The 22,920-nt window shown below is 37.5% G+C and overlaps 2 protein-coding genes across 2 annotated transcripts in view; both read left to right on the top strand.

Annotated features, from left to right (window-relative positions):
- LOC127429765 (serine/threonine-protein kinase NLK) overlaps positions 1-15,534 on the top strand; it is a 104,324-nt gene extending 88,790 nt beyond the window's left edge. Inside the window, exons 8-11 of the mRNA XM_051678920.1 lie at positions 10,145-10,231; positions 10,592-10,790; positions 12,358-12,451; positions 13,548-15,534. Of these exons, the coding sequence (XP_051534880.1) occupies positions 10,145-10,231; positions 10,592-10,790; positions 12,358-12,451; positions 13,548-13,602 (435 nt within the window). The 3' untranslated portion in view covers positions 13,603-15,534. The remainder of the gene's footprint in view (positions 1-10,144; positions 10,232-10,591; positions 10,791-12,357; positions 12,452-13,547) is intronic.
- A 5,481-nt stretch (positions 15,535-21,015) lies between these two features.
- On the top strand, positions 21,016-21,852 carry LOC127429767 (LYR motif-containing protein 9-like). Its single transcript, XM_051678924.1, has 3 exons — positions 21,016-21,192; positions 21,544-21,636; positions 21,717-21,852. Exons 1-3 carry the CDS (start codon positions 21,067-21,069, stop codon positions 21,732-21,734), a joined length of 237 nt encoding a protein of 78 aa, XP_051534884.1. The 5' UTR covers positions 21,016-21,066; the 3' UTR covers positions 21,735-21,852.
- Positions 21,853-22,920: the final 1,068 nt, after the last annotated feature.

The raw sequence follows: 22,920 nt of genomic DNA, 5'->3' as shown, positions 1-22,920 counted from the left end.
TTTGGTAAGTAGCTTTGAGATAAGCAGGATGATCTGCAGTCAGCCGGTCATTATCACAAAATAAACAGACAGGGTTGCGGAGATTATACCGTACTAATTTTAGAAACCTATACTCTTAAAGTCAGAGGGGAACTGGCCCCCCAGCTGAGCCTGTTTTCTCCCAAGGTTCTTTTTCTCCATAAACAAACATATTATGAAGTTTTGGTTCCTTGTCACAGTCACCTTTGGCTTGCTCACTGGGGGCCTAAAGAATTGCATTATTCATTTAAACCTCACAATGAGGACTTTAAGACATCACAGCATCATTTTTTGTTACTACATAGTTTTCTGTGAAGCTGCTTTGAAACTAAATTGACTTGAATTGATTACTCTTTCTGCATGAAATAACCGTCTCATGTTTAAATCTAAGACAAAGTTGATACTTCAATAAAATAAAAATAAGAAATTAATTAAGTCCCCTGAACGGTGAAAGAGCAACATCTGAGCAATAAAACTGGATCATAGTTCAGATTCACCTAAATGTGGTTACACCACCTGTCTGTAGTGTAAGTAAGAGCCAGCAGGCAGCTCTTAGAAACAGATGTATGCACGGGTCCATGCTGATTTTTCCGCCTTAGCAAAGAGGCAACATGATAAGATCGGATTTCTGCCTACACACTCTCTCACAGAACACGCACACGCACACACTCAGGTCAGAAAGTGATGACCCCAGTGCTGGGTTGGCATACAGTAAGGGCTTTTAGAATGAGGAGAGGGGGTGTTGTTTAAAGTTTTTAGGGGGTCGTTTATGCAGGCCATGTGCAGAGCAGCAACATATGTGCCCCACATCACTGAGGTCTGTGTAGTCTATCAATCTGCCCCAATCTGAACTCCACGACACCTGCTAACAGATGGTTGATGTTTTATTTTCCCCACTCTGTGCGACAATGCCACGTAATCACTGGTGTTTGGTTATTGAGGTAGGTACAGAGGGGGTTTAGAAGATTAATACTATTCTACTGATGACTCATTGAGTACAATGAATCCAAAAAGTGGAAACATCTAATTGTTAGTAGGATGCTGCTTTATAAGCCTCTATAATCACAAATATACTGTTTTGCTTATAATGCACTTTAGTGCTGAATGCAATTTGCATTGCGAAATTCCCAGTCTTGCAATTCGGTTCTGAGATTTAGTTTGCAAGGAATGCAGCGATCTGGCTTACTTTACTGAGACAGTACAGCATTCACATTCAAGAAACTATAATGCATATTTCAATTCAACACGCAAATGGCTCTTTAAAAAAAAAAAAAAAAAAAAAAAAAACGTTTACTGCCTGCTTTCTGTTGGAGGCAATAACCTGACATTAATTGTGCCACAGTTTTCTACACTGGCGCAATCTATAGTATATTACGCCCAATTTACATAGAAGGGAGGCGTTCTTGCGCTGAAAAGAATGATAATGACTTAATTTAAATATAGCGCAGCGCTACTTCAGTGCATGTACAACCTGGTTTTGTTGGATTGTAGGCGGTTCGTTAATAAGGGCCGTTCACACCAAACAGGTTTTGCGTCCGTCTGTGTTGTTTTTCAATAGTTTTTCTATGAATGCTGTACATGCACTAGATGGACGTCTTTAACCACTGTGCTGTGTCTCGCGTAGGAGCGTGTTCTTTAGATGCCATGTCAACTTAAAAAAAAAAATTGTGTTACAAGACACCTGCGTACTGTTATAGTCATTGCCCTGTGTCTAGCATCTTAGCGCAAAAACGCATTTTGTCTGAACACCCTCAAGATTGTTTTTTTGCGCTGAGATACTGTGAATAAAAGTAGCACGACTATAGTATAGTGAACTCGCCCTTGCGTGTCCTAGACCTCAGTAGAGAATCACCGTGGCTTGAACGATTCTTTTTATCACAGCCTCTGAAGGCTGATTCTCTTACCGAAGATCCAGACTAAGTTTTGACAACTTGGTGACCCTTTTACAGCTCCCAGTTTCCATTTTAAAAGACCAGCCATTAAAGTCTTCATCCATGTGGGAGGCCTTGCACACTTTGTACACAGTGTCCTGTTCTTATTTTATAAATAGAGAAGATCTGATTTTGGCTGTTTTGAAATCAGATCCGTCTGGGCTTTAGGGATCTTCATCCTCACCATCTCGGCTCTAACACTTAGCCAGATTAGTTTGGGCATCTAAGTGCATCTAAAGAGATATGCCGTTCAGCACTGTCTCTTTTCCCGCTCTCAAATGAGCACTAAGTGCTACCATTCGAACTGGAACCGGAAACAAATATGCTTTCACACAGCCTGACTTTCTGTTTAAAGAGGGGGAAGAGTTACACCCCTGCCCAAGTGAATGTTATTCTATCTCAGTGTGGCACTCTGCTTTAAAACGCCACTCTTCTATTGGTTGTTTTCTTTCTCTTTCACTCTCTTCCTCTCTGTCTTTCTCATAATCTCTTTTTCTCACAGTGTGTCTTACACACACACAAAACATGTGATAGTGTTTCCTGCACCGCTAGCGCTCTGCTGCTGAAAAGACCAGCTTACAACAACTTGCATTTACTGTACATGCTGAACCAGACTGTTTTTTGATGGTTAGTGCTAGTTTGGTGCTAGTCTAGCTGAGGGCCAGCAAAGCCATATTGTTTCTATTATGTCATATTTGCTAGCTAAAACAAAAAACAAACATACAGCACGACCAGTGTTGTCCAGTTCCAAAATTTTAATAAACCGCTTAAAAAAACTCAGTTTAACGAATCCTTCTTCACTAAATAAATTCACTGAATCCATCAAAGCAGTAAGTGAATTCATAATTAACCCACTTACTAAACCTTTAATCATGTTCGACTCAAAGCAAATATGTTTTTTTATGTACTTAAGGTTTATGATATTTAAATCAGTAGCATTTTATATTGTTTATATGACAATATGCAGTTTAAAAATATGTATTAGCAGATTTTTAATATAGTAATGGTATTTATGAGTTCTTAAAAAGTATTTTTGTCTTGCTTTCTAGTAAAATTCTTAACATATCTATATAAATTCACCTTTAAAAAGTTCAACTGATAAGCAAAACTGCATAATATCTTAAGGATTGTTTTCAGAAAATGTATCTGTTTAATTTAAAAGAATATTCTGGGTTCAGCACAAGTTCAGCTCAGTCGACAGCATTTATGGCATAATGTTGATTACCAAAAAATGTATTTCGACTTGTCCCTCCTTTTCTTTTTAAAAAGCAAAAATCGAAGTTACAATGAGGCACTTTCAGTGGAAGTGAATGTGGCCAATTTTTGGAGGGTTTAAAGGCGGAAATATGAAGCTTATAATTTTATAAAAGCACTTACAGTAATTCTTCTGTTAAAACTAATGAATTATATGAACTGTAATGTCATTTTCAGTCATTTTAGGGTTTATTGACATTACATTGTCATGGCAATAAAGTTGTAAAATTGGCTGTAACTTTACACAAAAAAAGGTTAGTAAGTGATTTTATCACATTAAAATGCATGCATGTTTACACGCATATTGTTTATGTCTTGTGATTATACTTTTGAAAAAGTGAGTATTTTAACATTAAAAAAATTGTCCCCCATATACTTCCGTTGTAAGTGCCTCACTGGAACCAATATTTTTGCTTTTTTTAAAGAAAAGGAGGGACAAGTCAAAATAATTTTTATTTTATATATTTAATATTATGCCACAAATGCTGTCGATTGAGCTTAACTTGTATTGAACCTGGAATATTCCTTTAAATGTATTTGTTTTAATTATGTTTAGATATAATTTACTAGAAAATAAGACAAAGAGGCTCATTAAAATTTGTATTTATTTATTTTTTATTTTTTATTTTTTTGCTATAAGGAAACCTGTTCAAATTTTGGCTGTCGGAATATACAGGAAGACTTCTTTTAACACTGTTTCTGCTCGGCATTCTGTGCAACCACTGTTGTCTCTGTCAGCCTTTCCCCATTTAATGCCTTGCTCCTGTAATAACCTCCCCCTTCCCCCCTTTTTGTGCCTGTAGGAAACAAATGCTGCTTTTTTTGACATGCTAACTGCAAAACAAACAAACAGACAAGTCCTATCCACCTGTCTGTCCTCACTTGGCCCTCTCCCAGGTGCAGCGGGGTTGGCTCTCCCTGCAGTCTCGGGTCTGAAGGGCTTTGTGTTGTTTTGCTGCCAGGATGATCAATGGCTTGTTTGTGATACTGGGGCGAGATGGCCCAGACCACACAGCCACAGAGAGCGGGGGGAGATTAAGAAGGCAGAGCTGGTTGAAGCTGCAGTCTGCACCTGTTGCTGAGAGTTGCTGGGGTTTTTGCTGGGCCAGGCGGGCAGTCGGAGGTCACGTGGGCACTGCCTTATCCACCTTATTTTGCAACACAGAAGTAAGCAGCGGCTGCTTTTCCGGCGAATGTGGCAAAGTTCCGCTGGCATTGACCGCAGTGTAAATAACTAGAAGTTTAGAAAGCAAAATTTAGTGATATGGGCTTATAAAACTGTCACACAGTGATGCCTTTATTTATTTATTTCCAAAGGCGATGTTTCATAAGCCATGCTGAATGCTGATCTGCGTGTCTGTTTACTATGCACCGCTAGGAAAGAGAGAATGCTCTCTGACAAGAACGGAGAGTAAAATGCGTTTATTATTTTGCCAAGATGAAACAAAATGCAGTTTTGGTGCAAAGAAAGTTGAAGCAGCATTTTCCCAGCATCTTTCTTCTCTCTGCAGGTTGTGTAAAGTTTGTGGAAGCGTGTCAGACAGCGTGGAGGACTGTCTGTGTCAGCGCCTGATTTTATTAATTCTGCTTGTGCAACTGTGTGATAAAATGATGGCAAAATGCGATAAACAGTAAAACTATATGCGCTCAAAACCAATGAGTTTATGAAAATATAATAATGATAATTATTAATGATAATAATATGTCGACATTTGTTGCCAGCCTGTAATATAAAGCAGCATAATGTAGTATTTTTGTATAGTTAAAATAGCTGGAAGTGGCTGATACCGGAAGTTGTCCACATTCAAGGTTGATAATGGTGGTGCTCTAGTTTAGCTGAAAAATAAGGTTGATAGGACGTCGAGGCTCATTTCTCAACCCTCTAATGACTCTGTGCCTCTTCCTCCTGTTCTTCTTTCCCCTATAGCCGTGAAAGAAAAGAGGAAAAACTGAGCTGTTGTGTGATTTTACCTTAAAGGGATACTTAACCCAAAAATACAAATTATATCATCATTTACTCACCCTTATTGTACTTTACAGGCCTGGAAAAGTCATGGAAACTAATAAAACATCTAAAAAGTCAGAGATTTTCTATAGTTTATGAAGCTTTCTAGTTTTCTCATTTTTGTGAGTGTAATCTCTGTTATTTTAAACAAAATCCTTATCCACAAATGACTGGAAAGTCATGAAGATGTTTTGGTCAAAAGGTCTGGGAGTTTTTGTCCTAACCAGCCACGGCGAGCGACAGGACATTTTGTCTGACATTTGGTTTCTATTTCTGCGACGTTGTGCTGAGTAGGCCCACTCTCAGTTAAATCTCATTGGTCCAGAATCCCACTCAACATAACTGTATATTAAACATCAACTATGTTCTGATTGGCTGTGATTGTCACATGCACAGACAAATAATTTGTTGATGGAAACTTGTCACATTGAACATGGTTAGTGTTCGAACAGTGCAGTTTGAGATAACTACTTAAGTACAACTCACAGTACCTGTCATATTATGAACTGAGCCTCAAATAACTAATATTGGCTAATTCATTTTTAATCAAATCTTCAAAACTTGGGACTTCCCTGGTTCCATGTGCAACATTTAAACATGTAATTAGATTAGCACCACTAGCCTATCCATGATTTGAAGTAGCAAATTTGCTCACTCCATTACTCCCTCTGTCAGAAATGTGAGGGTGGAACATTTTTGACCTGCCTGCATGCCAGGGATGACTGAAAGCCTGCACTGATGATGTCATGTGTCTACCCTACTGACTCATCATTTGTCTAATTGAGCCTCGAATCATGGGACAGGGAGAGGCCCTCTCCCTCCTTTATCCACATTCCCCTGTAATCCTTAACTAATACCGCCTAATACTACTGCACACGATCACACCACCCCAGAGGACACAAGCACCAACACACACACAATCAGACAAATAGTATACATACACCACCAGTGTTGCGTAATCAGATTACTTTTTTCGAGTAACGTGTAAAGTAACGCAATATTTTTTATTTTAGACCATAAAATCGTAGTTACTTTTTAAATAAAGTAACGCGTTGCTTTTGTACACCTCTACTGTCCTTGTATTGCGAGAAATCAGGAGTAGAAGTGTGAAACTTCGGGGAGGAGACATAGAGCATGATTGGCATTGTATTTCTATTGAGTGTGTGGCCAGAGACTATTTAGCAGATAGAGATGAGTCACTTCTATTTAAATGAATGGGAGAAATTGGAACACCCAACCAAGAAGCTCTAGCACCCAACAGTTAATGGATGTAGAAAGGAAGTCCCGCCTTGCAGGTAAAAGAGCCAGTCACCTTTTAGATACAGACATCACCTGTCAATCAACTCGCTAACGTGCATGCGCATTTTGTGATTTCATGTGTTAATACACACTGCATTAAAAAAAAATCAGTAAACGCATTTAGGCAGAGGGATTATAAGTCTAGTCTTCCACTGAACACGACATGATACACAGGGTGAAATACTCGCTCAATTCATGCAGCCGAACTGCTCTGTGTTACAGCTCCCTGTAACTGGGAGAATGGGATGAGAAATGCTGACTCTGGATCAGTGGCTCCGAGCAACGTTCTACATCGATTGTGTATCCAGAGAAAATGTCTTAGTTTCTAAAAAGATTCTACGTTTTTGTTTTATAATAAACAAGTAGTTTGATTCATGAAACAAACCGTTTTTATGACAGTTTGGTTGCATAAAAACAATTCAATTCAGGTTGTATCAACATGTGCCTTTGAAGTTGTGGCATCTGTACGCACCGTGGATCAACTCAAAACAAGTGTGCACTGAGATGACTTGTGAAAAATATTCATTTATTCATCAGACACATTCCTTGAACATGTTAGGCTGGCATTCTCCACTGAATTTTATCCTGACTTTTGAAAAACATCTTAAGTTGACTCTGATATTGTCGATGGGCACAGCATATGATGGCAGATATGATGCAGGTTCAAGTGTTGGACTTTGCTGCTTTAGGTAAGACAGTGGTTATTCTTCATTATTCATATTGGCTGCCATGTTGATGGAAAAACAAATCATGCATATTTATGTTATTGATTCTTTATTATAAGTATGACGTGAAGACCTACTTTCTAAATATCTGTTTGTTTACTATGTTGTTTTGACATGAGTGTTGTACAGTAGCTAGCATGACCTGTAATGTCTCTTGTATGCAATGCATGGCTTATTTGTATGAAATGCATAGCATAGCAGAAGAGAAAGTGTCTGTGAGAAAAAAGTAGCGCGAAAGTAACACTTTACTTTCCATTAAAAATAACTTTTTAATTAAGTTACTTATTTAAGAAATAACGCAATATTCTAATGAGTTACTTTTAAAAGTAACGTTATCCAAAACTGCACAGCACACTGCCAACTACTCACCAAAAATTCTAATGTGCCCAAGATGCATCCTTAACCACTCTCAGCTTGTATCCTCAAGACACACATCTTTGCAAGACAACCACATTTGTACACCATGGTGATGTGTCTAAAATCCTCACATAATCACATACGCACAGACAGAATTCTGCAGAAGGCTCGTCAAATTTGCACATCCTCACCCCTTGCATGTTTATTAAATATTTTGGCCTATTTGATAGTAATTTCAATACACTTTTCAGAGCTATGGCCTAGCATTTGGTGCACATTAATTCTCCTTAATTGGTTTTTATTACTATTTTATGCTTTATGCATTTTATTTTCTTCATTTAATTACATTTTATTGTCTTTTGTGTATGTGAAAGCACATTTAAATGTTTTTTTTTTTTTTTTTGTAAAGTATTTGTAAAGACTGTTTTAAAAGGTGCTTTATAAAGCTTTACTTGTGATTTACATGCTCCGACAGATTGAGCCATGGTGCTCTGTGGGGGTGCGTGAGTTCGAATCCAACTCGCGTCACTTCCCAATCCTCTTACCCCCTATTCTGCCCATAATTTCTTGTTCTCTGTTTACACTGTCATTCTATAAAAAAAGTGACATCCATTATTTTTTGTGTTAATTTGTGTTTTTAGCGCATTATTATCGCAAGGGTGTTCTGAGTGTCTTTAGCACATTGCTTTGCTAGGGTGTTCTGAGTGTTTTTAGCTCATTGCTATGGTTTTCTGGGGTGTTTTTAGTGTTTTTAGCGCATTGTTCTCTGCTAGGTTGTTCTGAGTGTTTTTGAAAATAATGCTTTGCTAGGGTGTTCTGGGTGTTTTTAGCATTTTGCTATGCTTTGCTAGGGTGTTTTGAGTGTTTTTAGTTCATTGCTATACTTTGCTTGGGTGTTCTGGGTGGTTTTTTAGCATGTCACTATCTTTTCTTGGGTGTTTGGGGTGTTTTAGCATGTCACTATCTTTGCTAGGGTGTTCTAGGTGTTTTTAGCATGTTCCTATGCATTTCTAGGTTGTTTTGATGCTTTCCCTGGGTGTTCTTGGTGGTTGCTCACAGGCCCAAGTCTCTATATTCCAGTCCCTAGATATGGCTTGGGTTCTTCCTTCAGTGGAATCTATGGGATTTTCTGCACCCGTTTTATTGTCCGCCAGGCAAAAATCTAATGGCTGATTGCTTAGAAAAGTAATAGCACACCTCTCCTAAGCAAACCCCATGATTCAAGTTTGTAACACAAATAGTGTAATACAGAAGTTATGCACAAAGGTTTAGTATTTAGGATTAGGGGTCTGTTCAAATCCCTAATCATAATTATGAGCAATAGTAGCCTAATAGTGATGCTTGTCTGGTTTATCTGAAGCTTCTGACTTCATTTCACTAAGCTCTTACTGCCACATTTGTCCATGTCCCATATTCTTCCTTCATCTCTTGCCCTCTGCCCTCACCTTCAGCATCTATACACTCAACCCTGACAATACATCATCCCTTTTTAGATGGTGAATCACCAGCCAGTGTCCACATCTGTTCTCTGCTCAAAGAACCTAACCAGGGAAAACAAGCAATTACCGGTGGGCTTTTTCACTCAACTCTTTGCCGAGTCAGCTGGGGGGCTTAGGATGGTGGTGGTGGTGGGGGGGGATAATTAGACAAGTTTAAAAATAAACCAGCTCATCGTCTCTGTTGTCCCATATTCTCAGATTAGTGTGTGGCTATTGCAGAATGGATCATGTGCTGCTGTTAGGAATGTTCTGCATACTTGAGATGGTTGGGTGCAGCTGATCGGCCACTGGGTCTCTGCTGTTTATCACATGTCAGGGTCCAACATACTTGTACAAGAAGCTGCTTGTATGTTTGTATGTTTTGAATGTTCCTCAGAACAGGACAGTAATGTTTTGATGTGACTGTGTTTCTAAGTCAGGTTCGTTGAGTACCTTTACATCTGCGATCACTAATTAAGCTTAATAACGTGTCAGTGTGTAAGGTAAAGGTCAAAACCAGTCATTTTGTTGGGTAATAAACAGTTAACGCAAAGCCAGATTAGAACGCATACATTTTTGCCTTTTACCCCATTTCTCTCTTTATGTAAACACCTTTATTGGTGTTCTGGTTTATTAAATGTGTGTCTTGTATCCATGTACGTATAGTTTACATTTTGATACCAAAACCAGAGAAAATACAGATGATTTTAAAATCTCTTGGGAAAGGGGTTTTCTTTTGTATTTATAATGTGCTAATATTTTGAAGTTATTGTGAGTACAATAACAGCCTGTTATTGTACTCACATTTTGCTCTGCTTTAATTTTCACAAACAACGATGCACAATGAATATTTGTGTGTGTGCGTGCAGAATTTCTTTAGTAATTATGTTTGTGTTTAGGGTGTGTATTTATAGTCCTGGTCATGAATAATTAGTTTAATATGGAAATATAATATTATTTTCTGTCTGCTTTAAATCATTGCATCTTTCTTATATCCCAATGTGAATGTATAAGATCGGACAAGAGACCCAGAAACTTGACTTAACTGATCATTGTTGCCATTTCCTGTCTCTGCAGCCCTCACTTCCTGTCCTGTATACCCTGTCAAGTCAAGCAACCCATGAGGCTGTTCACCTCCTCTGCAGGATGCTGGTCTTTAACCCGGTGAGTGTTCTAGTACTCTGTCTTCTACCTTGCCATCAAAAGCTGGAACACTGCAATCTTTGCCAACTAAAATAGATAATCCAGTGCTCATGGCACAAGACACTGAAAAAAGCAAGATGCGACACAAAAGGCAAAGATGCCCATTTGATGATTATGTACCTTCACCAACCATGAAATGATAGCGCAGACGCAATGCATGAATACGTCCTGTGTGAACACTCCTAGCACAAAATAGTTTTAAAATCATATCCTTAATATAAATATTTGTATAAAAACATAGGTGTAAAATAGGTAACAATAACAATTTGATTACATGTTATAAAAGAAAAGTTCAGGCCAAAATCTGTTTCCCCCACACAGTCGAAGCGGATCTCTGCGAAGGATGCCCTGGCACACCCGTATTTGGATGAGGGGCGTCTGCGCTACCACACATGCATGTGCAAATGCTGCTACACAACATCTTCTGGCCGCGTCTACACCAGTGACTTTGAGCCCGTCACCAACCCTAAGTTTGATGACGGCTTTGAGAAAAATCTGACGTCAGTACGGCAGGTCAAAGGTGAGTCCACCATCTGGCGCGAACAAGCGCTCCTCTGTTCTGTCAATAATGATTAATTCAGTTATTTTACGTGTTTATATTTAAAGGGATAGTTTACGCAAAACAGTATGTTGTTTCAAATCCAAGACTTTTTCTTTTTTTTTTTTTTTTTTTTTTACTTTTGTTGAACACAAATGGAGATTTTAGGTAGAATGACAGCCTTAGTCACCATTCATTTTCATTGTATGGAGAGAAAAAAAAGATGCAATGAAAGTGAATGGTGACTGAGAGTAACAAACTGCCTAACATCTTCTTTTGTGTTCCATGGAAGAAAGTCATTCGGGTGTTGAACAACATGAGGGTGAGTATATGAAGACAGAAATTACATTTTTGGATGAACAATCTCTTAAAGAGATCCAAAGGTCTTAATTGAATTGGACCTATTTGAGAGCATATGCTCATCATGCCACTGCGTGTTAATCAGAAGTCTTGTTGGGCCCCTCCTGCTCATGTAGCCCTGCTGCTCCTGTTGTTTTTGTCCCTTGTTTTCACCCTTCATTTGGGGCCCCTGGATCTCAGTTTGCCTTCCACTGTCAGTGGGTATTAGTGAGAGTCTGTCACTAAAAGGAGGCTTACTGTGCTGTGGGCTGAAAATAACCATGCCCTTCACCCTCCCTCCTCTTCCTTCACCCTGTGTGCAACGTGTTTCCACTGAAGGATTAGTCAGTGCGGGTGGAGACGACCGCCTGGAGACTTAAAGCGCTTTAGGGTAGGCAGTCGTGTTTGGAACGCGAGGGGAAACCCTCTCGCATCGACACACATGAGGAGCTTCCACGTTGCCCGAGCAACTCTTGTTAAAGAGGAGTTTTAGAAGATCACAGTCTGCCTGCAGGGTATTTTATTAAGATCTATCCAGCAAAAGCCTGTAAGGTTACTGCTAGAATAAAACGGCACTAATCTTTAATGAGCCATTCATTGATTCATTCATAATGCAGATTTGCCCTTAAAAGAAAATTAATGGATTCTAGACCAAAGTTCGGAAGGCACATATATCTCATATCACATCAGTAAAGATTGCTATAAATGGCTTCTTACCTCAATCCTGCCAAACCTCTGGCATGTCTCCACCACCCCAACTCCACCTTTATTCTCTAATTAAAGGTGAAGGGTCATTTTTGTGCCACTAGTGGCACCATGTGGAATTACACAAATAGTGAGGATTTTCAAATAGGTTTTTCAAACACTCCCATTGGTCAGACAAACAGGTAGTCCCACCCCAAACTTACACTATTGATTCAACTAATGTTGCTGTGTCAGGCTGGTCAAGATGCTTAAAACAAAAAGAGTAATGTTCTGATAGCACCACAGAGCACCTCTGTCCACATTAAGTTGGGATAGGATGCAGTAAAAAATGACATGCACCTCCTTTAAGTTCAAAAAGGGGAATTTGAAACTTGAGTTTCAAAAGCCCCTCCATAGCGATTTGCAAAACAAACCCTCCAGTGTATCCCTCATCAAGGTAACAAGCACATCTAAACTTGTTAAACTGTTATGTCTTATTTCTCAACATCCCTTTTTCTTTGCACAGAGATCATTCATCAGTTCATCCTGGAGCAGCAGAAGGGGAATCGGGTACCACTCTGTATCAACCCCCAGTCTGCTGCCTTCAAAAGCTTTATCAGGTGAGGGCGACATCCATTTTACATACAATTTTTATTTATGCATGAATAAAATGAAGAAATGTCAAATGTCATAATTCACTCCAAAAAAAAAAAAAAAAAAGATTTTGTTTTGCATCATGACATCATTTTTATGAGAATTAAGCACTCCACCCTAAAAATTAAATTATATTTACTTAAGTATATTTTTTTCTGTGTTACCACTGACAGATTTTCTATGGTTTGAAAGTGGCACTTATATTTAAGATACATTCTCTAAAATCAAACTTTAATATACTGTATTATGCCATTTTACTTCTCAGGTCAATGAATCTTGTTTTGAGGATGTTTAGATATTTTTACTGCAAAACAAGAGAAAAATACTTGTTAAAAAAGAATGTATTTAAAGGAATGTTCCAGATTACAAGTTCAGTCAACAACAATTGTTTCATAATGTTAATTATTACAAAAATATTTATGACTTATAATTTAAAAAAATAACACACTTTTACAGTGCATATTTCCAACAGAAATAAATGGGGCCTGTCCATAAATGGTCAGATACACACTGTTTCAAAAGTATAGCCACAAGATGTAAATATCAAACGTGTTAACATGATTTTAGTGTGAAGTTATATCCAATACTACAACTTAATTGCCAAGATGACGCAATTTCAGTGAACCCCGTAAGCAATGTTGTCTTACTAAAATCATGTTAATATGCATAATGTTTACATATTGTGGATATAGTGTTTTTTTAATGTTTATGGACTGACCTTATTCACTTCCATTGTAAGTGCCTGACTGTTACTGCAATTTCTAAATGAATGAGGGGTGAATCAAAAATATTGTCTCTAGTAATCAACATTATGCTACAAATGCCGTCGATTGAGCTTGTCTTGTATTGAACCTTGAGTGTTCCTTCTAAAGATGTATCGCACTTTGCTATGGTAATAATAATTGATATCGAGACATTTTGGAACTGTGACAAACTTAGTGGTGACAGTAGTTGATCCTGCATTATATTGCTTAGTTGCAACACCTCAACACTAGATGGAGACATCTGCTTATCCTTAAAGCAGGCCATAACAGTCCTCTCTTTATATCTCTTTCTCCACAGCTCTACAGTAGCTCAGCCTTCTGAGATGCCTCCATCTCCTCTGGTTTGGGAGTAGCTGAGCATGGCCATAAAGATGATGTCAATAATAACAGTGGTGGTGAACACCTCTCCTGCGGCCCGTTCCGCGCCCACCCCTCACAGCCACTGGACTACTGACCCCCAGGCCTCCCCAAACCTGCGTAGCATTTCACTGGAGTCTAGAACTAGCCATGTCGCTGATGTGTGTGTTTGTACTGTAAATGGAGTTTTATCAAAGCAACCACTGCTGATCAAATTCAAAGCGGGACACGGGAAGGGTGGGGGTGGTCTCGGGGTGTTGGTTTGTATGTACAGAAGAAGCATACCCACTGCTCTATAGTTGTATACTGAAGGTTTGTTTAGATGCACACTTGCAAACCCGTACCCTAAGCAGACGAAGTCGACCCCTGTGGACTTGAATATATTTTGAACACCAGGGCGGCAACCTCTGCATGGGATTCCTGAAGGAAAACACATATATTCTGTGTGTGTGTGTGTGTGTGTGTGTGTGTGCGCGCACGAGTAGGCATGCTTTATTTATTTATGGAAAGAGGAAGCCACGTGCAGTGCTTCATATAGAATGGAAAAGAAGGCAACTTCTCTCTCTCTGTTTCACTCACGCTGGCACCTTATAAAAAACTGTGACCACTCGTTCGGCTAGAGTGAGCTCATCGCATATATTTCCTTTAACAGTAGTATGAATGTTGATTTTATGACTTCTTCCCATTTTCGCTGTCATCTATGCTTTTCCTTTCTCTATCCATATATCTTTGTTTGTATCTCTCATAATCAAATTTTCATCAGTAAAAATCAGTATTCCTTAGTGCAACAATTTGCTGAGATACTGATAAGTAGGCGCCTTGAAGTACTCCTGAACATGGACGTGTTGTGTCAGTATTTAGTTATTTGGGGTAACTGAACGGTACAGCAATTCTAAAACATCAAGGATCCAAAGCATGCGAGATTGGCCCAAGGCGAAATACACGACTGCCGGTCTGCCTAAAAGGGGTTTATCTGAAGCGTAGGAGTGCCACAGGTATAGATACTCCAACATCAGTGATGTTCAGAAGTCTGTTTTCCTGTCCAGCCCATAGGCGGTCCCTAGACACAAAGAGTGTGTGGAGAAATCTCGTAAGCGTTGGTCTCCTACAGACAGGCTATCCCTGCCAGAGTACCGAGAACATACAGCATGCGAGTAATTGAAACCAAATTAAAATACAAAGAAAAACAAAGACAAAAAAAAAGGAAAGATTATTCAAGGACAAAAGAAAAAAAAAATCTGTTGAACCGTTTGGATGGTCCACCAAATCATTCCATAATAACAATGGTATATTTCCAAACCTTGACCCTTAAAGGGATAGTTCCCCCTAAAAAGATAATTCTGTCATTTGATCACCCTAATGTTGTTCCAAACCTATAGATCTGAGTTTTTTCCGTGGAACAAAAAAGACGTTAGGCAGAATGATGGCCTCAGTTGTCATTCACTTTCATTGCATGGAAAAAGATACAATGAAAGCAAAACGTTTGTATTCCACTGTGGATAAGAAATCATATGGGATTACAAGGACATGAGTATGGGTAAATGACGAAAGAATTTTAATGTTTTGGTTGAACTATCCCTTTAAGACAAGTGAAGAACAGCATTGTGTGAGTGCATGTATGGACCCTGTGCATGTTTTTAACTGACAATGACAGTCACAATAGTGATCCTGTTTATGTCAGTTCAGTGTCTTCTTCTTTGACCCCAAAGCCCTTTTCTGTTGAAGAACTCATGCAGATTATGAATCTGAAAAGGAGTGATGGTGTATGTTGTGGGTCTGAGAGCAATTGGAGTAGTTTCACTGTAACGTGCATATATTTCCCACAATGCTTTCTGCACTCTTAAAAAAAAAAAAATCTAAATGAAAAGACTTAATATATTTTTAGATAATTATTTTTATTTCTTCCTCAATGTGCTATGGCATGCTTTCCCATGATCCACTTGAGTATGGTATGTAAATAAGTGTGTAGCAGGTAGATTTCAACAGAAATGTAAAATCTACACTAAAAAGATCGCCCCAAAACAACATCAACAACAACAAATACAATGTAATACTGCTGTATAGAAGTTAAATTAGCCTGCACATTTTTTAGGGCTGTGAAATATTATTTTATTTTTGAGACTTGCATATAATTGTACATATTTTTTTCTCTCTTTTCTTCTTTTTATTTTCCCCCTGCACTCGAGAGTGTAGACAAAGAAATAATCCAAATCAGTATAAATTTAAAAAAAAATAAATAAATAAAAAAACATAACCAATTATGTTAATTGTGTCTTGTTTGCTGCCGAGCTGTGGATGAGTATTGAAGTATAGCTCTTTTTTAATTATTATTATTATTATTGATTTCCTTTAAAGAAACACTGAACTGTTTGTGTATATGTATATAATGGATTCACAATGTTGGTCTCTACCTCTTGAGCTCAATTACTTGGTTGTTTACCTCCACGCTTTTATTTTTATGTGGAGAATTAAAACTTGAATGTCCCTTCCGACTTTTATATTCCTATCAAACCCTGTATAAAGAAATCAAAGTCATTCAAATCGCGATTGGTTGGAGGTGATTCCCATCATCATATCCTTGTATAAACTACCATGTTTTCACCCCAGTGTTTTCTGACTGTTAGATCACAAAGCATATTTGTCCTTCGAGACAACTCAAGTCACGATTATTAAAATGGTATACTTCAGCAAGAAAAGTTGGATGACAGAAAAGTACAACATGGCAATGTTAGAACACAAAAAGTGGGCGTGCCTAAGATAATGCGCAGATTCAAATAGAGCAAGCTCGATTGGGCCAAACCAGAAAGGTACTAGTTTAGCTGTCGAGTTTTTATAAGAAGTTTTGAAGTTTATACTCAAGAGTTAATGGCATTTGAATACATTTTACGACAAGCAGAGAAGGTGATTCTTAGGGACCGGAAAGGACTCTGTGGATGTGTTTTGTGCTTTGAAAATCACCGGTCTCTTTTCAGAGTGTAGATTTGAAGTACAGTGGTGAAGCTCATTAAATGTTGACATTTAAAAAAAGGTGCTGCTTCTGTCCTTATTTTACTCACAAATTCAGCAATGTGTAGATTTATTTGTACTGAATTTTAAAATGTTTCTGCTTTGAACCTTGCAAGTGATAAAGTCATTACCGATATCTATATATATATGTATATAGGTTACCAATTAAAGAAATATTTCCAAGAAAACAACATTAAATGTAAGAGATTAGATTTGGAAAAATTTATGAAACTCCTGGAGTGTTTCTTATTAAATTGCCAGTTACCAAATGGCAACATCCACTCAAACCACAGTGACATTATAGTCACTTAATTGTGATATTATGATAAAAGAAAGCAAACTAAAATGATTTTCATCTTTAAAATGGAATGATCTATCCAATAAGACATGATATTGGAGTATGAAAAATGTACTGCATAGCAGAAATCCAGTTTTTGTTGGTACTATTAATTACGTTCACACAAATAAAACAAAGCAAATATGCACGTTTATTGGTTGATATATATATTTTAATCCAGTCAGGTTTCTTTTTAGCTTGGAACTAGTGTAATACAGGAAAGACAACATGTTCCTCTGTTGCTGCAAATAAACATGAGCACAGAGATCTAATTAAGATGTCTGCATGTGACCGTGGAAGAGCACAAGCAGATTAGGAAAGCCCTGGCAAATCCCTTTGCCAACAGCTAATTGTATGTGGTTTCTTTCAAATATGTGGATCTTACCTTGTTTGTTGTTTGAAAGACGTGTCATTAGAACAACTACCAACAAAAACGTTTCTTTATATGATTTTTAACTTTGTTTACACTTCGAGTGAGATAATGAAAGATCATGATACAGATCTGCTATTTTATTAGGCACAACTATAATTATCATTATTATTTTATCACGCTCATGGCATGACGTTGTTGATTTGACTCGTGCTGTATTACAAATCTTCTAAAGCCATGTGACAGGTTTGTGTGTGGAACTCTCCAAAGTTGTTCACTGGTTAAAACAGCCTTGAGAAAAGTTGGAATATATTAAATCACAAGGACTACTATTATAGTGGTTTTTGACAGACGTGGTCTCAGTGACCTGTTGTTGTAGGGCAAGAGCTGCGTGAAAATTCTACTTTCATGTTCCACAGAAAAATATCTGCATATGGGTTTGGAATGACATAACTAATTAATGACTCATGTTTTTTTAACTATTCCTTTAATGACAATAATGTGAGATATACCTTTTTGTCAAGGAAATCTTGAAATACCACAAGTTTATGAAGTAATGCTTATGAAGGCCAAAACTAATAGACAGATATAATTTTGTAGGTTGCAGTTACACAGTAAAGGTACAGTATAAAGATGCCACAGAAAATGCTGTTTGTGTGGAAATCATAGACGAAGTCTCATATGTTGTTTATTAAATCTGTAATTACATTTTGGATTTTTCTTCTTTTTTTCTTTTTTTTTTTTAATATTTGACCTAGTTCTTTAATATTACATATCGATCTGCATACCATAAAAAAAGTCTAACAGAGCTATCTTTTGTTAAAAGGTCAGGTGTTTAGATTCTTTTTTTTTTTTTCTGCCAGATGTAGGCTATGTGGTTGATATTTATTAATTTCACGAAAGCACTTGAAACGTTATCGCTGATGCATGGGGAATTCTTCATGTGTGCACGTACGCAATATGTGCACACATCAAGAATGTCTTTGATGCTGTTGGGGCTTTTCCTTCTTAAACAATGAGTGCTTTCACTGGTCTCTAGGTAAAATGAGGGGATTGTAGGCCACCATCTGGACTCTGCAGTGACTCAGTGTACAGACAGTGAGGACAACTGGTCTTCGGCACCTCTCATTTGAGTCAAAGTTCACAGGACAATATAAAGGACAAAAATACACAATAACTATACAAAGTTTGCACAAAATTAATATAGTTGTATGGTGGTGAAATACAAAGTAACTACACAAAATTTACACAAACCTTTTGAAATAATAGATATGTGTTGCTTCATTTTTGGAAACCCTAAAAGGTTCCAAATAGAACCCTTTGGTATAAATGTATATAACCCTTTAGGGTTCTTTGTGGGCAGGTGAAAATATTCTGTACAACTTTTAGAGGTTCTGATCATGGGATCATAATATTTTATGAATTTACAGTAGTTTTTGTTTTATTGCCACATTTCATTACAATGTGAATTAAACTGTTCAGATCAATAGCCACTTTATCACTAGTAGAAAATGAATTAATCATTGCCATAAGATATTTAAGTATTATTTAGAGTCTAAAGTATTTTTTTTTTATTATTAGAATTTTATTTTATTTTTTTATGTTAAAAAAAAAACAAAAACAAAAAAAAGTGTCTTTTTGCCATTGAGGTTCTGTGGACCCCAATAAAGAACACTCAGGAACCTTTTTATTTTTATTTTTGCAGAGTGTTACTCAATGTTGGGTCTTTGGAAGTGACTCATAACAATAGTACCAATGAGGAACCTTCAGCTCCAATTTTATGAATCATGTACAATTAAATAGACAGTGAGTTTCTGAGAATTAATTATTATGAATGGTGTCACATTTGCTTGCACGAGTTTCCAGGATCTCGCCCTAAAATGGGAAACTAACTTTCATATGAGAAGTTAGTAAGTTTTGAATTTAAAATAAATGAGAGCATGTGTTTCAAACACACTCTCATTGCGAAATTGCAAGGATTCCTATGACTTTTCTAAATTTGCACTCGTATGATATCGGATGACTGCATTCGGATGACTTTCACCACAGCCAGTGACATCGCTTGACATCATTTCCATCTAATACGTGACAATTTACTTGTTTCTGTCACACATAACAGCCTATCCTATCATGTTTACACACTCTACTGATCAGTTAGGTTTAGAAAAGGGGTTTGGGTAAGGGCATAATAGTAATATAAGCATGTCCTTAATGCCTCGTGCGCAGAACTCGTGGTTACTTTCACATTACACATCCGGGCATTTGCACGTGATAAAATCGTACGAATTTCTACAAACAAAATCGTACGAAATCATACTAAATAACCAACTCGTAAAATATGTACGAATTTTCATGAGATTGGTTTGGTTTCACCAGTTGCTGTTCTTAGAGTAGAGAGATGAATCAAGCAAATTAAGAAAATATATTTTTGAAGACCATTTTAGGGACAAAGTTTATTTGCATTGTGACATTTTCAAAAAGCAAATTTCCCTCAAATTCTTGGAAAATGCATCTACAGCATTTTAATTTTGAATATATTTCTCTAATTCTCATAAATAATGATTCTCATTAGATTTTAATTACTGTAATACAGCTATTCTTAATTGACATTTATTATTGCAAAAAACATTTATTGTCACAATTATTGCATTAATGAAAAAAGGGCTATTTCCTTATAATGGTTCTAAAAACCATCTTCATTTTCTTTATGCAAATTATTATTTTTTTTTTTTCTTAAGGTGAAATATGACCAAGATGTTCTTGACAAGCCAATAGTCAGTCACCTTGTTGAAGGAATAGATCACCCCAAAATGAAAATTCTCTCATCATTTACTCACCCTCATGCCATCCCAGATGTGTATGACTTTCTTCTGCTGAACACAAACAAAGATTTTTAGTAGAATGTCTCATCATTGTTGGTCCATTCAATGCAAGTTAATGGTGACACAAACTTTAAAGCTCCAAAAAGCATAAAAGTAATTTATAAGACCCCAGTGGTTAAATCCAAATCTGAAGCAATATGATAAACATGGGTGAAAAACAATGTGACTATAAATTCTCCTCCCTGCCCAGTAGGTGGCGATATGCATGAAGAATATGAATTGGCAAAAAAACTAAAGAAAAAGAATGTGAAAGTGAAAGTGGGGATTTATGGTATATAAAAAAAGGCCTGGTCACCATTCAATAGCATTGTATGGACCTACAGAGCTGAGATACTCTTCTAAAAATCTTTGTTTGTGTTCTGCTGAAGAAAAAAAAAGTCATCCATATATGGGATAGCATGAGGGTGAGTAAATGATGAGAGAATTTTCATTTTTGGGTGAACTATTCCTTTAAACTGTATGTACACTAAGAATGTACAAATGTAGAATGTGCAATATACAGAAAAACTGTGGATAACAACACAATATATAAACAAAACACAATCTAACTTGTGCAGGTGCAATAGTATCAATCCCTTTGCGTAAATCGAGTTCTTTATGAAACTGAAAAACTGCTTAAAGGGATTTTTCTGTTCAGTTTACTCTTGAAAGGAACTGGGATTTTTAAAATGAAAAGATGGGAGCAGGAAGTAATTCCACTGTCACCTTTACATTTTAAAATGTGTGCATTTGACAAGATTGTATGTATCTCATATTATTTTATGGCTCTACAGCTCTAAATAAGTAACCCAGAGTCATTTATGCTCAATAATGTTGTTTTGACTAGACAAAAGTCAAGGTTTAAGTGACAGTACGTTTGTCCCTCATGCCTCCTCTGCCGGGCGCTGAGCTCGTGCACACTCCTGTGCAGCTGCACTGCTCTCTTCTGTGCTGCTGTAAACTCCTGTCATCAGCTGCCATGCAAAAACACTATCAAAATGCAATCCGACAGGTAACATCAGCTTTCTGTTAATACACATTATTACTTTTTTCTTTTTTGTCTCACTGCAGGACGTAAAAGCTACAAGCTGATTAAAAGTGAAAAACTTGAAATGGTGGCCATATATGACTTAAAACACACTTTCCTTTATACAATCATGTACATTTTAAACTAAAATCCTTGTGTTGAAAAATACAGTAAATGTAAAAATTGCATGCTATTGAACTATCCAGGTGCTTCTAGAAGTACAAAACCTGAACAATTTTTCCAGTCAACTAACTTTAAGAATTGTTAATATAACTGCTGAAATTATCCGTGTACTCTAGATGCATCTGGTGTGAAATTGTGTGTTATTTCTTTCAGAGCTACAACAGACATGTAGATAAGGATGGCCCTGAAAAGATACAGATGATCCTTCGAAGAGCTATAACTGATGCTGAGAGGATATTAAATAAAGTATGATCATTTAGCACCAGAAAAGATACAAAAAGTGATTGTTTTGAATGGCTTATGATTGTTTTTTATCTTCTACCTAGTATGCCAAAAAGAAGTGATCACCATGGAGGACGAGTGGACAAAAGTTCGGCATGAAACAGACCGAGAACTGATGGAGGGATAGTTGTTTAAATCAAAGGTCAAAGAGCATACATGCACAGGAATCTATGGAAGCCGGATCCTGTACACGTGGGTATTATCGGTACATACAGTTGTGCTCAAAATTTTGCATACCCTTGGAGAATTGGTAATATATGTACCATTTTTAAAGAAAACATGAGTCAGCAGGCAAAACACATTTCTTTTATTTCTTATGGGATTCATATTCAACTGTAGGTTATAACAGAATGGCACAATCATAAAACAAAACATAGCAACAAAGAAAAAAATGAAATTACCCCTGTTCAAAAGTCTGCATTCTCTTAGTTCTTAATACTGTGTATTGCCCCCTTTAGTATCAATCACAGCGTGCAGTCTTTTGTAATAGTTGTCTATGAAGCCCCAAATTCTTGCAGGTGGTATAGCTGCCCATTTGTCTTGGCAAAATGCCTCCAGGTCATGCAAATCTTTGGTTGTCTTGCATGAACTGCACGTTTGAGATCTCCCCAGAGTGGCTCGATGACATTAAGGTCAGGAGACTGTGATGGCCACTCCAGAACCTTCACCTTTTTCTGCTGTAACCACTGGAGGGTCAACTTGGCCTTGTGCTTAGGGTCATTGTCGTGCTGGAAAGTCCAAGAGCGTCCCATATGTAGCTTTCGTGCAGAAGAATGCAAATTGTCTGCCAGTATTTTCTGATAACATGCTGCATTCATCTTGCCATCAATTTTCACAAGATTCCCCGTGCCTTTAGAGCTCATACACCCCCAAAACATCAGTGAGCCACCACCATGCTTCACAGTGGGGATGGTATTCTTTTCACTATAGGCCTTGTTGACCCCTCTCCAAACATAGCGCTTATGGTTGTGACCATAAAGCTCTATTTTGGTCCCATCACTCCAAATTACAGTGCCAGAAGCTGTGAGGCGTATCAAGGTGTTGTCCATATTGTGGCATTGGTGCAGTAAAGGCTTCTTTCTGGCAAATCGACCATGCAGCTCATTTTTGTTCAAGTATCGTCGTATTGTGCCCCTTGAAACGACCACACCATCTTTTTCCGGAGCAGCCTGTATTTCTCCTGAGGTTACCTGTGGGTTTTTCTTTGTATCCCGAACAATTCTTCTGGCAGTTGTGGCTGAAATCTTT

The sequence above is a fragment of the Myxocyprinus asiaticus genome, chromosome 39 (genome assembly GCF_019703515.2).
Source record: "Myxocyprinus asiaticus isolate MX2 ecotype Aquarium Trade chromosome 39, UBuf_Myxa_2, whole genome shotgun sequence".
NCBI lineage: Eukaryota > Metazoa > Chordata > Actinopteri > Cypriniformes > Catostomidae > Myxocyprinus > Myxocyprinus asiaticus.
The sequence above is the reverse complement of the archived record's forward strand: the minus strand, read 5'-3'. Positions and strand labels throughout refer to the sequence as shown.

What these genes read in the sequence shown, in the direction of transcription:
- LOC127429767 (XM_051678924.1), top strand. Translation starts at nt 21,067, where the DNA reads ATGCCTCCTCTGCCGGGCGCTGAGCTCGTGCACACTCCTGTGCAGCTG. An exon ending in ATCAAAATGCAATCCGACAG is followed by an intron (nt 21,193 to 21,543) that starts GTAACATCAGCT and finishes TATTTCTTTCAG; the next exon opens with AGCTACAACAGACATGTAGA.